The sequence below is a fragment of the Cariama cristata genome, unplaced genomic scaffold (genome assembly GCF_000690535.1).
Source record: "Cariama cristata isolate BGI_N322 unplaced genomic scaffold, ASM69053v1 scaffold30719, whole genome shotgun sequence".
Lineage (NCBI taxonomy): Eukaryota > Metazoa > Chordata > Aves > Cariamiformes > Cariamidae > Cariama > Cariama cristata.
The window spans coordinates 1-17,239 of record NW_009634715.1 but is presented as its reverse complement, the minus strand read 5'-3'; the positions used below and the strand labels follow the sequence as shown (position 1 = coordinate 17,239).

At 40.0% G+C, this 17,239-nt stretch overlaps 1 protein-coding gene across 1 annotated transcript in view; it reads right to left on the bottom strand.

Moving 5' to 3' along the window:
• The window catches only part of LOC104167110 (palmitoyltransferase ZDHHC2-like), a 19,396-nt gene extending 11,673 nt beyond the window's left edge, over positions 1–7,723 (bottom strand). Inside the window, 4 exon segments of the mRNA XM_009707245.1 lie at positions 1–99; positions 3,503–3,597; positions 6,830–6,856; positions 7,642–7,723. Coding sequence (XP_009705547.1) covers positions 1–99; positions 3,503–3,597; positions 6,830–6,856; positions 7,642–7,723 — 303 coding nt within the window.
• Positions 7,724–17,239: the final 9,516 nt, after the last annotated feature.

Here is a 17,239-nt window from a genome sequence, read left to right as displayed (position 1 = left end):
GATCGGGAGATCCTTGGCTGCCCGTCTTAAGACTTCTTGCTGGGATTCACCTCTAGGCTCCCTCTCTAGGGATTCCTTGTCTGAATATGATAGATGAAACTGGAATAATTTTAAAAGTCAAAGATATGTTAGCAAATTTCAATTTACATAAGTAACTGTAGAGATGTAAAGATAAATAAATATTCATTATATAAAGATGGATTACCAGCATGTACGAGGTATCACAGCAAATAACCCAGTGTTCCTAAGACCACTAATTTAGTTTATGGCAACTGAAGACAAACTTAAAATTATTTCTGATTTGGTGTTGATGCAATGCTGAATGCTTCCAGAAGTAATAATCAACACTCTTCCAAGAGGAGGATCAAGAGCTTGCCATTCCCTTGAAAGGTCAGTTAATTTACTTCTGTAATACTAAATATTAGCTAGTGAATATAAGCTAGGAATGTCAGTCTTTAACTGAAAGAGAACATGGTACTAGTAATAGCAGAAAAGATAGCTTTATTTCTTTTCTGGCGTCTGGCATTTTCCCTTTTATTCTTTGCCACTGGAGAGTTGCTGTTCTCTTTATGCAGATGTTAGGATGTGTTTTTATGTCAGAGACTGGCTGAGAGAAGGAAGAGATAGGTGTCCTGTATGACAGAATAACCACTTTTTAATGTCTTCCTGCATAAAAGGACAATTTCTGTCACTGCCCAAAATGGCAAAGACAAACATTGCTCTAGTAGAGCTGAGCAAGTAAAAATACTGAGAGATGCATGGTATACATGAAGTAGTCCAAATTTCTTATAATCCAAGTCATCTGCAACAGAGCAAGAGTCAGCTTTGTCGCTGTAGCTTCTAGAAATGGCCAGATGCTGAGGTCTTTGCTAGCTCTATCACAGAGATAGGATACAAAATCACCTCTGAAAAGACGACTGTATTTAGTAGGAAGAGTGACTGTCTGTAACCTGTACCAGAAAAAGAAGCCTTCTGCGTAGCATTTATGTCTACAGAAAGGCTAGTCACGACAATAATATTGAATTCTTTCCTAAATGAAAGTGATTCATGTAAAACTAAGAAAACAGTCACAAGCACATAGTTAGGAACCGCTTCTCACCTCCATAGAGAAGGCACCACTCTACCTCCCCGACAAAGCTCACAATCTTCCAGCAGAAGCTGGAGGTTCACAGCTTAGCATGACTTTCTCAGGTCACCTTTCATTTTTCCCCTGCAAGAATACACTCTTGCCAATACCTAAACTGATTTATATTGGAATACATAGGATTTCTCACTGCAGAAACTTGGTTCAGAATACTTTTTTTTTTTAATGCTTCCCATTAGAAGCACATAAAGCTATCGCTTCATCATTTTGTATTGGTTCTCAGAGTAGTCCCAAGTCTACAAAACCTTCCTGGGAAACCTTCTTCATGCTGGTACACACAGATACAGAATGGCACGCATGAAAATGAAGTCTGTCAAAGTCTCTTAAAGAGAAACTGCAGCCAGATGACTCTTTTGCAACAGATCCTCAACTACAGAAGTTCTCCCCTACCACTCCTAACTCACCAGCTCTCACAAGACAGAAGAAAGAAAATCATCTACACAAAGCTTTACAAAGCGTACGGGCACAACTGTAGTCAGGGTAGCACAGTGTTGCTTGAGTTTGAAGTGTTCTGTGGACAATTATTTCCAATATGGGAGGGATAGGGATAACAGGAAGGAAAATGTCAGATCAGCAACACTGTAAATTCCCAGCCACAGTGCTCGTACTTTAGTGCTCTTCATAGATGTAAAAGTTGAAGTAAAATAAGTATACAGGCTGTGTGGTTTGCACTAGCTGCAGTATTCATGAGAACAAAACACAAAAGCTTTATTTTAGTCTTCAAACGAGTATTTGCTATAGTTGGTAAGTCAGTTCAGTTAAGTTGAAAATACATCCTTTTATATTTACAGACTTCACCCTAGAAACTAGAAGCTAAGCAGTAGCTGAACATTACAAAATACCCTAACGAAATTTTAAAAATACTGCTCTAGTAGATTAGGAAAAAGACACAGAACAACAAAAGATGTCACTTACTGCCAGCAACATTGTGCAAATTCAAAGAACACAGAAACACCACACATTGCTTTCTATTACCCAACTTCAATACTTTTAATATCTCATTTGAAGTTCTCCAGTAGCATTGTATGATGGCTTTGTAATCCCACTATAATTACTAAGGATTTGTCAAAATGTTTTGGAAGCCTTTTATTGGCATCAGCCTAGTGATTCAAAAACCCTTCTAATTATCACTACAGTCACCATATACATGCATAGATTTTGCTATGTAATTACCAAATGAAATAGGTTCTTATTTCCCTCCTCTCCGCCCCAAGCTGTAGTAAAGACTGCAGTGTGAAATTCAAGGAAGATGTCAATTACTTTGAATTATCTACTTGTTTCCACCATTACGCAACTTACTAGTGAATGAAAACTATTCAGAAAAGAACGTCTGCACAACAAGACAGTAGAAATCACAAGCTATTTGTTTTGTGTTGGCATGGTAGTTATAGGAGCTAGAGTTATGAGTCCACGTTGAAGTAAGTATTGGCTTTGTGAATATTTCAAACTCCAAAGCAGCCACATCATGATTTCTCTTGGCCTTAGAGGTTGAGTGACATAGCACCTACTGAGGACTTCGGGGTTTCTGTACAGAGACAGGATGGAAGAGGCCAAAAGCTTGTTCTGGTTGTACCAAGCTGCATGGGGAAGAATTTCATCAAGACTATGACAGTTTTCTCTTTCTTTTTTTAATGTTAAAAAGAATGTGACATTAAAATAAAAATAATATTGAACTAAAAGCAATTATCTTGAGGCGACATCATGTGGAATACGGTTTTGTATCTTAATATTTTCCAAGACAACTGGATCCTTCTTCTTTAACACTTCTGTACCAGCTGGATTCAAGATTTGGGGTATATATTTACCTCAGACCTCTCTTCTGTGTAGCTGTTCTATACTAGCTCCCTTTCTGCTTAGCCAGCCGTGGCTTCCCAGCATCAGCTTACCTGAATGTGCGCTCACGCCACAACCAAGTTCCTTCATACCAAAACAGATGGGGAAGAAGCTTTAATTTAGAGGAAAACAGGCAGATGTTGACAGGCAATATAAGCCTTAAACACCTGAAAACACTTTTTTTTCCCCACATAAAAGTATTATATTTCCATGCAAAGATTCAAGCTGCTAGTTCAAATATTTTTCAAGTGGAGGGTTTTTTTTTTCTTCCTAATATAATAAATACTATCTAATTTCAAAAATCTATTAAAAAACCTTTAAAACCTAGAGAAGGTGTAATTCTTTTTGGTCTTGTTCATTACGTTGTTTGCAATCTGACTTACTCCTATTAAGAAGCTGTAACTATCATCTGTAGTTTTCTACACAGTGTAAAACTACATGAGATCAGAGTCTAAGTTATTCAAACACTATAAAATCAGGCATTTGATTAGGCTATTTCAGAAACAGAAGTTAAGTTTATCTTACTTCTTTTGAAGGATTCATTGGTAGCGTAAAGATTGTTTTCCAATATGACCAGACGAACAGCATGAAAAATATGTGGTAAGCAACCAGGCACACAACTAAAATCAGAAAGGAACAGAATTAATACAAACAGACCAGTGATATTATAGTACTTACAAACGGACGCCGTACGTATCACAGATAGTTACTCTAACATGTAAATACAGAGGCTCTGCAAAAGCTTTGCAACAAAAATACTGCACTGCAACTTTACATGAGACAAATACAGACTGTGTGGGGAAAGTCATGATACAGGCTACATATATTACAGAAGTTTAAGGGGAACAGTTAATAAAAGCCTATTAGAGCCCCATAATTATTTAGCAAGCACTCTTCCTGTATGCATTTGTTAAATCCTATTTAACTGATGCATCTCTGCTTTTCATCTTTACAAACCCAGAACAAAACCCCAAAAAACCAAAACCCCTAAAACCCTCCAAAAGGAAGTATAGCTACCTAAACAATGACTAGAGCGAGGGGCATCTTTGAGTGGATATGTATATGATACCTGAACAGTAACCATACCAAGTTCATTTGTTTTGCTAGATTTTTAGGACAGAGGACAGTAGGATGTTTTTTAAAAACTTGCAAGTTCTTTCAATTCAAACATTCATTCACCACTTTATATTCTTCACAACCAGTGATTTATTCTTAGATTTTTTAATAGGTGCCAGTCAACATTCACCATGCTGAGTTGTTTTACTAGAATACAGAAGGTAACATTAACTTTTCCAAAGAGCCCGCCATGGATGGATAGGTGTTTCCATTTAAAAGCTCTCACTGTATTATGCAATTCACTACAGCAAATAGTAAATCCTAAACTTGTATCCCCTGATTAACTTGCTCTAATGCACAAGAAACAGTATTTCCTCGGATTTTTCTTCCTCAGGCAGAGAAGCAGCAAATAAAGGACAGCTAGGGCAGCAACAGTGAAAAAAATTTTTTCCCTGCTGTACAGATGAACTCAGATCACAGAGAGCTCAAGGTTACACGGAAGCTACATGGTCTAATACTCTTTATATAACTTCTACAAATTAATAAGATTGTCACAAAACATCATAAAAGAAAACCTGTGTACTTTCACTACACAATCTGAAATATTGCCCTTGTACGGTTAGCACGTGTTTTTATATATGTAATGCTATTCTGTGCTAGAGAATTTTCCATAGCGCATTCACATTGGCGTGCATAAATGCAGGAACAGTAGATTGGCATGTTCTTGTTTCTTGTAATTTTGCCTCAAAAGTAAGGCTGAATACATGTTTCTGGTGTTGAAGTTTGTTTACTCAAAAAAGTAGCAACACAGTGAATGTTTATTCTTATTCACTAGGCAGTTAAAAAATAATAAACAAAAGCTAATAAAATATGAGGAGCAATACTGTACAAAGCTTCTGGGATGACAGGGGAAAAAAGCCACATGCCATGCCTATAAACTGAAAAAAATCCCATCAGTTTAAGTAAGTGATAGAACTAGACTTCACATCAACCCCAATACCCCAGGCTACACTAAATTATTATCTTGTTATTGCACAAGCATCTGGCAGGAATAGTCTGCATTTTCATCAGAACATTTCTATCAACTCTAAAAAAACCTGATCTACTCAAACAAAATCGTAAAGTGAGGGCAAGGTAGGGCAAGTTCTATCAGTTCTGTACACTATACATTTACAAATCTGTGTTTGTATTTTATTGTTGTGAAAATAATAGGAACAGTGATTGATAACAAAATTGCCTTTTCATACATTAAAAAAAAAAAAAAAAGACAGATCTCTGGAGGAAAACAAAATTTTAAGACGTTATCCCGTATATCCCGACTTTCAAGTCTGCATCAGACTTAAGCTCTTCTTGTTCATTTTTGCACCTCCATTCTCCAACCTGGCCCAGGTCCCAACCGGTGACCCCTCCCAGGTTCCCCACCCACCAGCCTCCCTGCACCCCAATGGAGACCCTGAGCCACCCCAACGGAGACCCTGGGCTACCCAGCTGCTCCACTGGCTCTGTGGGTGTTGAGTCCAACATAAGAACCTCAGTTCCCCTGAGACAGAAAAAGAAGAGCTGTCCGCAGCTCCCTGGGTAGAAATCCTTCTATTTTTACACTTTTTTTGGGGGAAAAAAAAAAACACAACCAAAAAACCTCCCCCCGAAAAAACCCCACCTCACCTAAAACCCCAAACCACATGGTGTATCCCTTGCCTGCAGGCCACCCATCTACAAATAGCTACCATAGATAGAGTTGCCTGCAAATATGCAGCAACCTGGAATAGGGCTGAGCCACGTTTGCCCAGTTTTCATGGCTGAAAATACTTAGGGCAGAAGTAGAGTCAGGGTAGATTTCTCCTGACCGGCTGAAGCTCACCAAGGCTTTCAGCAGCTAAAAATAAGGAAATTTAACGTTCCCCAATGCATTTTGTTGATAATTCTAATTTGCTTTGCCAGCAATGCCTAGCACCACACTTGTGTGTCCCACACACACAACGCAGCAGTGAGAAACTGGAATTATTTCAAAGTTTGCAGGTGCTGCCGTTTGCAGATAGGCTTATGCACTCACGTAGGGGGAGAGGGAAACATCACTGAACTGAAAAAAGTTTTTCAAGGAAATGTTTCTTGATTGGCAAACACTTTTTCTGAGTGCCGGAGTCTCAAATGACTTAATAAAACCTGCTGGAACTACACAAATATAAAAAGCATATAACTTGCCTCCTAACCCCCATCCCCTTCCTCCAAAAGCTCCGCAGCCCCACACTTTACGCTTCCCCATCGTGCTGCTGTATTAAAACAGCATCTGGAAAAGCAATCTAAACAGGCTACAGCCTCGGGGTAGGAACTCTAATGACAGCTAATCAGGCAGTTTTATTATCTTCTGATAAGGTTAGGAATTTGAAGGATTCTGTTTCTTCAAAGACATGGGCTAAACTGAAACTGCAGAAAAAAAATCAGCTCCCATTTAAGTACACTGCACTCTGCACAAACACCTTGCTCATCTTTAAAAGTCCTGGTTTTACAAGAGCTTTCCTTGTTACGAATAAAAATTTTAAAAAACAGAATAACACGATTGTTTTAGTTGACAGTTCAGAAAGTCAGTAAGAAGAGTAAAAAGTTCTAATTTTTCTCATCTCTATTTGGAATGGCTAAAGCAATATTCAGGAACAATAGCATAACAGAAGGAACTGAGAAATACAAAAAAATACACTTATTTAAAACATATTAGATCTGTATCTCAATTTTACTAGTAAACTACCATAGTACCCCAATATATGAATTTCAGTTATAAACAGGGAATAAAAATCTTACCTTTTTCTCCAATATTTGTCATTGTCACTGAAAAATAAAAAAAAAAAAAAAAGTAAAAATTATGTTTAAATAGCAAATGATGTAACTGAGTAATTTAAACTTTTGTTTTTCAACCAGAGGGAAAAGTAATCACCAAACAATACTAGCTTAAGGCCACACACTATGAAGCTTTTATGGTCTAGCTGTGTACATTCATCATGAGGATACATAAAAAATTAAAACCGATGCCAATTGCTTATAAGGTTTTCTGGCTCCCACTCCCAGGCTCGGTTCCTGGGAACTAGCACCTCCTTCCATCTGAAGTTGTCCAAGTTTAACCCAAGAAAAGCCATCCCTGAAGAACAGTTATTCTTCAGAATGGTGGTCTTCCAAGTTTCAGTGTATATGTGCTGTTCTTGAGGCGGAGGTGTCAGACTCCAGAACCGGTTTTGCCAGCAATACTCACTGATACCTTAGATCTCCAAGGCATAAAAATCAGAAGTTGCATCTCCTTTAAGAAACTGCCCACAGATTACAGGATTTGGGGATAGTAAGAGAGTGAGAAGGGCGCAAGTATGGTAGTCATGGAGTGGACTACACAGGTACCATGTATCAGTCACTGCATTTTATAAAGAGAATAAATCTTTTCCTTATGCTTATATTCCATTCTCGGTCATATTATTAAAAAAACCCAACAAACTCACAACATATCTCACAGACAGAAAAGAAACTCCGACGTGATCAAAAACCTCATGGTGCATCCATGCATCTTCCCTTTCCACCCAAACCACTCCACCATATAGTTATCCATCCCAATTAAACAGTCTACAAACCGTAACACAGCGGCAACCACAAGTGCGAGAGGACGGAGTAGTACGGAGTAGAGGAGCGAGAGTAGCTACACGGATCTCTCATCTGCGCTTGTTTTCCTAACAAACATGGCTGCACGAGGACATTTGTCAAACAGCAGGCACAAGGCAACCCCTACTGAAAGGCCAACCAGCCATGCCATCCTACCCTGGCATATTAAACTTAGGCTTGTCAACAGCATAAAAGTCACTATTTAAATACATCTTGCACAATGCGGGGATCTACGGCTGCTGCTCAACACCTTAACTAATGCTCTGGCAGAGCGAACACGCATCAGGATTACAGATGACAGCACCCTGGGGACACCAGCTGATACGCTCGTGTGGAGGACTGCCACCCCGACAGACCCAGATAGGCTGGAAGAACGGCCCAACAGGACCCTTACAAAATTTGGCAAGGGCAAAGGCAAAGTCCTGCACCTTGAAAGACCGCCCCCCTCCGCAAGGATCCAGGCTGGGGACCGCTGGGCTGGAGCAGCTCTGCGGAAGAGGCCGTGGGGTGCCGGTGGGCAGGGAGCTGAACATGAGCCACCAGCACCCAGGCAGCAGAGAGGGCCACCGGACTCATGGGTGGCATTAGCAGGGGCATGGCCAGTCAGCCAAGGGAAGGGATTACCTTCCTCTGCCCAGCACTCAGATCACGTCCAGAACATTGCTCCCAGCTTTGGGCCCCCCAGTACAACAAAGATACAAGTCCAGGGGAGAGCGACCAAGCTGGTAGGGACTGGATCACTCACCCTCTGAGCAGAGGCTGCATAACCAGGGCTTGATCAGCCTGGAGACAAAACAGCTTTGGGGGGAACCTAACAACAGCCCCCCAGGACCTTCAGGGACGTATCGAGGAGGTGCAGCTGGGCTCTTCGTAATGGTGTCGGGTGGGAGGACAAGAGCCAGCAGGCATAAGTTGAAACAAGAGGGTCAGATTTAATAGAAGGAAAAACTTTCCCACCATAACAAACATCCACCAGTGGAGCAAGCTGTCCAGAGAGGTTGTGCAGTCTCTGCCTCTGGATCTTTTCAAGACCCAACCGGATAAAACCCTGAACAACCTGGCCTGACCTTACACCAAACCCTGCTTTGATTAGGAAGCTGGGCTAGATGAGCTGAGGTCCCCTCATTTTATTAATTAAATCCACAATTCTATAATTATAAAATAGGTCTATTAAAATGGATATTTGACTATTGCTCTACCAAAATGAGCATCCACTTCACCTCAAAGAAAGCAGTAAATAACGGTGTTCATAAAGTTCTTCACAAAAATCAGAAGACACTACAGAAGTTGCATAAGCCGTTATAAAGAAAACTCTATTCTGCCCTCAGTTTTCCAGTCCAGCTAAGAAAAATCTTTAGAGCTTGATAAGCTAAATATCCATCTAGACAACTGCTAGAAAGAAGCTGAGGGAACATGTATACACATTTGACTCTGAGGAGCAGAGATGCTGCAGTACAATAAAACACAAGAACTGTAAAATGGTAAATAAACAGCCATCCACCAGAAAAAAACAAAAGATATCTTCAGAGTAGATGTGTAATTTAAAAGTGCTGGAGCTCTCAGATTAGGACAAACCAGCCACTACACAAATACTGATTTTCTTTCTCCACTTGGTATGGTCAACAAGGTGCACAGAAATTTTGCCAGTCTTCTTGGAATAACTACTCTCTGCTAATTGAAAAGTTGTAGCCAAGCATACATTGCAGAATCACCAGTTTCAAACTAAAATCTACTTAACCAACCTTTGACAATGATTTGTGGTATTCTTCTCTCCCAACAAGGGAATGGCATAGAACATTGCTGTGAAAGCTGTTGTCATCTATTTTTTCCCCCTTAACCTTGGAAAAAATGTATTAATTAATGTGTTCGGGACTTTTCCACCCCCAGCAAAAACTTTTCCATACATCTGTAAATTAAGGACCAACACAACTAATAAATCCAAATTCAATAATTTCTACCTGACTGCAAGCCTACAGCTTTTCAAAATCTCTGTCCACCTCCCAGAGGAAATTTGCTCTTCAGAGTCTGCACCTGCTTGGTGGACCACCTTTTCAGCTTTTGCAGTATCTCGCTTGGAAGCCAAATATTCCTGACAGTCAGGAACTGCATATCATGAAGGCTACAATGTAAGTGCTCAAAGACGTTCAGTTAATCACAGCAGGGTGAGAACCAGTTTTTTTGATACATCTTGTCGTTTTAATCTCTTTCACCACCTAGGTATAACTCAGAGTTATTTCATACACTCTTGACTTGCAACCACTGTAAGAGACTGAAGTAGCAGAGGCAAGGCTGAAGAGAGATGCCAGTATCCTCAATCTTACCATCTTTTTTCTCCACACTTACTGCAACTGGTGTTACAAGGAGACTTGCTGCGCTGCTTAACAAACAGCCTCTCAGATTGAGACAGAGAAATAGGCAAGGTATTCAATAACCTGCAACTTTTCACAAAGTGAAGTACTACTCCTGCTTACACCTTTTTAAATCAACTTCGATGAAGGCTCCCTGAAGGGAGTACAATATGTGGGAAAGTAAGGGACAGGCATCTGCAATACCATAGGACCAGGGAGGAAAGTAAGGGGGGGGCGGTGTTTGGGGTTTTTTTGCACAACTGTAGCAGAACTGACCAGCAGGAAAACAAACAAACAAACAAATGAACAAAAAACCCCAGCCCTTGCAAATCAAATTGTCTCTTAAAAATGAAACTTCCTCTGTTTGTAGAATGACCACAATACAGAGACTTCTTAGGGTAACAACAAGATACTTATAATTCTAAAATCACACTATTTAAGTGCATGGAAAACAATTTTCTAACAAAAAAAAAAACCAAACCAACAACTCAAATTTTGACTGTGATCAAAGAAATGTTTGCTGTTTTCCCCACCTTCTGAACAGCACACATGATATTTTTATTGAAATCAAATTTTGTATTTTTCAGTAGATACAGTGATACAGCTTTGCTATATTATTTGATAGTATTTGATTATACAGTCTTCTGTGAATCACTGATACCAGTCTTTCTGGCAGTGTTCTCGTTTTTCTTCCAAGGGGTTATATTCACTGCTGGTAGCACACAGAAAAGTAGGTCAGACTGTGCATCCTGTCATTAATAAATATCAGCTTAAATGCTGCAAATTCACTTACTGGTAGTCAAATAGCATACAAATAATAAAGGTAAAAAGCATTTATGTCTACAATGACTAAAATAAACACCAAGGACACACCAATTCCAACCATTAAGCAATTTCTACCACCTGGGAGAAAACAGGGTAAAACCCTTTGAGAGAGGAATGGAATGATACTCCCGTATGTTCAGAAATTGAGATAATTATAAAACCATGACCTGTCTTCAAGAAGTCATTAAAAAGTTACAGCTCTGTTCACCTGAGATACCGCAGGGGCCAATTTCATTAAGCATCAGCCTTTCACTGCTAACGCGTCAGGATGCCATTTACAGTTCAATACTAGCAGACTATCACATAATTAGAGCCTCTGTATTTCATTACGCAGCTTGCAGACGGTGCTCATCAGAATTAGGGATCAGGCTGGGACATACGCAGGACTTTGGCCAACGTAGATGCCAATTTCCTGAGCCAGAAACATCGCTCCCTGCTTGCTCTGAGCCACAGGCAGCCAGAAACGGGAACAGCGCAGTCAGTAGTCAACGCTGCTGAACAGCCTGCGCTCGCAAAAAACAAGTGACTGAGGACAGAAAGTTGTGTTACAGAAGATAGGAAAAAGTTCAGGTTGGAAAGGACACCCAGAGAAGGCTGAGGAATTCATTCCACACTTGATGGTAGTCTTCCACACCTGGAGGACGGCATGGAGCATTAGGAATGCTACCTTGGCAAGCAAAGAGGTACCACAGTATCCCAAAACCGCTTCCTACAACTCCATCACCGAATTGGTTTGCTAAGAAAAGAAGACACATTGCTAGCCACCTTGCACTGGGTCAGACCTTACTTCAGTGATAGAAATGAATTTCCCATTTCTTGAACTACGACTCAGTTTCTCTAGAAATCTTTATTCTCACTCACCCATGGAAAAATTAAGTAGGCATCTGTCTCCATGTAGCTTGAGACACAGCACGACATATTGCTATCACAAACCCCCAAGGACAAAATTAATGTAAAAAAATTTGCATTGGTTTTCTAACATTAAATTTTGCTTTACTTCTAAACCCAAAATCAAAGTTGCTGAATAGTGAATGTAATGGTTAGATTAAAAAAAAAAAAAAAAAGACTGGAGAAAGCAATTAATTTTTTAAAGCTTTGATGGAAGTGGATATACAAAATCTTGCTTCCATATTTTATGTACATTTTTTAAATATTTAAAACTTTGGAATGGGAAAATGAGATACATCTGATTCAGAGACTCTGCAGCCACACCTATAAGTAGCTGTTTCTCTCAAACTTTTATACAGTTTAACATCTTGGATCTGATTCACAAAACTAAGTGCATATTTTATCTTCATAGCCGATTTGAAGCTATAAAACACTGATCTACAGATGCAGTTTAACTCAGCTCTCTGTACACGTAAAAGTGTTTTATAGTTGTGACAAGTGTTCTATTGTTGTCTGCCATAGTCCTTTAGAAAAATAAAAACAAACAACAACAAAACCAAACAGTGCTTGCAATAAAAACTACCTTTTTGCCAGACAGAGCAGTGATTTGCCTTGATGCACAGTGATAAGGTGGAGACTTTGCCACCAGTGCTTCACTTCAGGACAAAAGCAACAGAAATATTGCTGGGAGATTTAAGGTTGGCATAAGTAGTCTTCAATAACCCATACATTTGGATTAGACAGTATTTGTGAATGTTTCAGTAAACTCATTTGAACCCTGTGCCCACCAAACTACATCACCACCCACCGACCCAGCAGCAAACTGCTATTTGGTACCTTTTTAGGTAAGGTCACATAACCAGCTTTTGAATTGAAGATGACTAATCTTTCTTCTTTACAAGCTTCTCATTTACTTTCCAAGTCACAAGGACTAACTGAAGAGTGAAGACTACCTCTAGAGAAGTCGTATAACCAGAGTACACCCTGACAAGAACATCTATTCAAGTTGTTATGGACCAAGCAGTGTTAAATCTTTAACTGAAAACACAATCTTATCTAATAATTGCATCTTCACCATAGACCTTAGGTTGTCAACTTAAATCCATGGTTTAAATTTCAAGTCACAAAACCTGTAAGTAGTACACTAGGCACTACATGGAGAGATAACCAGTCATACTTAACACAGCCTCCAATTCAATTTCAGAGGTGGAGAATAGCAGCTGCCTCTCAAAGTCTGAGAAAGAAATCAAATTAAATTTGAGAAACGCACAGGAGTACTGCTGGCTAAAATTCAGGAGCCATTTTTACTCCAGCTGCCAGTTTTGAAACTTTTCTGAAAGTAACCAGAGATCTCAGAAGAGGAAGAAATGTGGCGTTTGCAAAATACCATATAAAAATACAAATTTGCTTTGACCAAAGTCCTTTGCTACCTTAGCAGCCAATGTACAGACAGGGGATTTAACAACAGCCCACTGCAATGTTACAACGTACTTGTATTTCTATAGCCAAATGTAAGCTGTAGACGATTACAAGACACGAGCAGCAAGTACCATAAATCCTTTGATCCATTTGGAGAACACACTGAGCAGAGAGCTCAAATCCAGCCCACCAAATCTTGGGCCTTACCTTTTTTTTTCCTCCTTCTCCCTTTTTTTTTTTTTTTTTTTTTTCCCCTCTCTCTCTCTCTCCCTCTGTCAGCTTCTATCTCCACATTTTCTGCCGCTTCTGACTCCCTGATGACACTGTGCCATGCCCACAGGGCACGCATTCATTCTGCCTCTAAACTGTGATGAATTAAGCAGCTTTTTATCCTGCTATAATTCCATTCTACTGATGTTACACAGAGTCAAAAAACCTCAATTCAGCACTAATTAATCTGATCCTCCAGCAAAAATCTTTCACGATCATTAACATCTTTAGCAGCTGGATGTCATTCCACGTTTTTCTGTTCCACACTGAAGGTAGCTGTAGACAGATCCTAGTCACATATTCTACTCCAAAACCAAAGATGTGGCTTATGAGCTCGCCTGACTGCATGGTGAACGTCTTGTTCTCCCTCTCTTCAGCTGTGCTGAAGTCACTTACTCTTTTCCAAATCAGGCAAATCACTCACCAGGGTGGCAGAATGTCCTCCCTTTCCCTTCAACAAAGTACCTGGGAAAGGCTTATTGCTCGTTTCTATGTTCCACAGCAAATCTATTTTCCTTCTTCAAAATTACAAATTAAAGCTGCATTTTTGGACAGGATTCCCCGAGCAAGAGCATTATCCTCAGAATTAAAATCAATGACATGCAAAAATGGATCAAAACTGAACATATATAACCAACTTCTACTTATTGGATAACCCTTTCATCAGTACAGTTGATATTTTCACTAAAAACATCTGTCACAGCACTGTCAAGTTTTCGCATTTTCCTTCTTATATGCAACTCCAAATCAGGAACTGGCAGGAAAAGAAAAGAAAACAGAACAGAACAAAAAATACAAAAGGGATCTCAACATCCAAGTTTGTCAAGAACATTTCTGACAAACAACTGTCAGAAACTGCAAACAACTACAAACAACTACTGGTTTTGCCTTACCCAAAGTATGGGGTGGGTAACTAAGTTCCTTACAGTTCGACTAACCCAAGTCAGAGATACACCTAAGGAGGAAGATACAAGAATAATTATTTTCTTTACATATAGTTCACTGAATCCAATATGTATTTTCTGAGTACAGACGCATGGATGCAGGAGCTGGGGGAAAGAATTCCATTTGCACTTCACGTTACTGTTGTTCCATATATCCTAGGTTGAAATTCCAGCAGCTTCAGCTATCAGAGTTCAACGCACTCACTGTACATCACCTGTATTTCCTCATCTTTTTCAGTGGCAGAACAATAAATCTGTAACCCTCAAGTTTTCATAAACACAAATTTTTTCAAGGGAAGGAATACCTAAATGCCTGTTAATTTTAAACACAAAGTAAGTTATTTTGGGGGAAAAGACAACTACTATTGCCAGACAGTGGTTGTGAGATGACAGTACTGGCAAAATCAAGAGAATGGAACTGGATTAGAAAGAAGAAATTTTTAGTCAGGTGTTTTAAAACCAATTCATTTACACATTTAATTCCAGCGTTCTGTAACCAGCAGGGAGAAGATAACTGTTTGCTAGTGTTCAGTACCTTTCTCCTTTTCCTTAAAGGTTAAAGCAGCACGAGCACTTAACTGAATCTACTCATAAAAGAGACAGAACTCTAGACATGGTAATATTACAGTTATAAGTTGTGGATTCCTTCTTCTGTTTCTGAAACCTTTTTTTGATTCTAAAATGCTACTCAATACTGTAACTACTCAGTTTTAGGAATGAAAGGGACCACCTTAGTAGACTTTTTCTTTTTTTAAAAAAACATCATGTCCCTCCCACAACACTCAGTTGAAATTGAAAAAAACATTCAAAATACTACATTTGAAATGCTTCCTCCTTACTAAAAGCTCAGATAAACCACTTAACAACTGTGCAAAGTCCTGGCTAAGTCATACTGCACAGCGGTTAACCCTGTTCCCTGTACGTTGTCGTTAGCATCAATGACAGTAAGCCGCAGTAAAATAAACGGCTGTATACGTCCTCTTTAGCAGTCAGTGCTGCAGGAATAAAAGATGCACTGAGTAGACAGGCTGGCTTCAAAGTACTGAAATGCTTACAGTCTATTCCTGCCGTTGGCTTTCATTCTCAGAGTCGTTAGCTATTCCTTCTGTTGTTTACACTAAATATTCATTAGTAAGACAAGACATAAGTTTATTTTATCTTAATATGCCAAAACCGAGGGAAAACATCCAGACATCAATAAAAGATGGAATTAGCAGAAGTCACGGACAACTATTATGCTGAATTCAAAAACCTGTGAGCCAGGAAGAATGGGAAGTAGGGGGGGGGGGGGGGGAAATGGGGGGGGGTTAAACAAAAAAAAATCACCTCTGCCCATAGAAAAGAATTCAGTAAAAGACGTTCTAGCAGAGCCCGAGGATTCCCTCTTCCTCCCGTCCCACCACAGGCCTTTCACTTTGAGTGGTTCTCAAGGACTCACGGTACCACAATTTACAGTCTGAAGCAAGTTTCAAGCATGCCAGTCTTTAACAGGCACCTGCTTTCAGGTAAGCTAAAATTCAATTTTCCTCTGTTATACAGATTTACTCAGAAGAAAAAAATACAGTAGATCACTCACACAGCAGTGGCCGACTCACGCTTACTGTACTGTGTAAGCATCCCGGGGCTGTACACATTAGGACAGATGTTAACTATAGGGTCACTTTACCCTGAAACATCCTTGCCCTCCTCATGTCAGCTTACAGCTCCCCTTTCCAGGCTCTCTCAGTCAACATCTCCCACAACCTTCCAGACAAGTCACTTCCTTGCGCGGGAGGTAGACGCTTCAGTCCTCCTCTCGTGAGGGCACAGCAACTCGAGCCCGATTTCTAGTCGAAGAGCAGCATTTAAAACTAACAGATTTCCATGCTGTTAGTGAAAAAAAGACGTAAAAAGCCCACCTCCAATATAGGAACTACACCAAGTGTTGAGACCTCCCTCCAAAACAGAGGTGCTAGGCCTGGCAATCATTTTTGCTTAATGTCTCAATTGCTCAGCCAAGCATCTGTAGGACAAAAATTTTATCACAGTCTTCTGTTTTTACACACACACAAAAAATATTCCAAAATTAGGTACCAGACTGCTGAGATTTTCAGCATGAACAGTTGAAGTCTGGCAAAGTTATACAGGCATATAAATGCACTCAGCTTGAGTTGGGCATTTTCCCCTCACCGCTGTTCCTTAAACAGACGCTAAATGACCAACGGTCACTACGAACCTCACCTACAGGAGAGGGGAAAGGGGACACAACAGCTAATTAGAAAGAACTTCTTCACTGTTAGAGTTGTTAGGCATTGGAACAGGCTCCCCAGGGAGGTGGTGGAGTCATCGTCCCTGGAGATGTTCAAAAAACGTTTAGATGTGGCACTTCAAGACATGGTTTAGTGGACAGGGTGGCATCAGGTATATGGTTGGACTTGATGATCTTTGAGGTCTCTTCCAGCCATAATGATTCTATGATTCTATAATTTGTATTCCTTTCTGTCATTATTAGAATACTGTTCACTTAACATCCGTGCACCATACATTAGCCTCTAAAATTCAAAGATTAAATTGTTTCCTACAAGATCTACTGCAGCAGAAACTGAATTTAATTCAAGGGAACCTAGCGAGCTGGTCATTTAATAAATCCTTCCGGCACGACTACTCCGATTCACACAAATACTCAGATCGCGCCCAGTCTCCAGTATGTCATTAACGATTTGCCTAACGCTGAGGAACAGGCAAGGTGCACGGCCAAGATGACTTCTGAATGAATTGCAGACTGCCGATGCCAAGGAAGGACCAAGAAGTTGTGCCAGCCGGGCATTTTCTAGCTGACTGAAGAGCGGCGCCGGGGGACTCCGGGATTTCCCGTCACCTGCTCCTGCTTCCAGGGC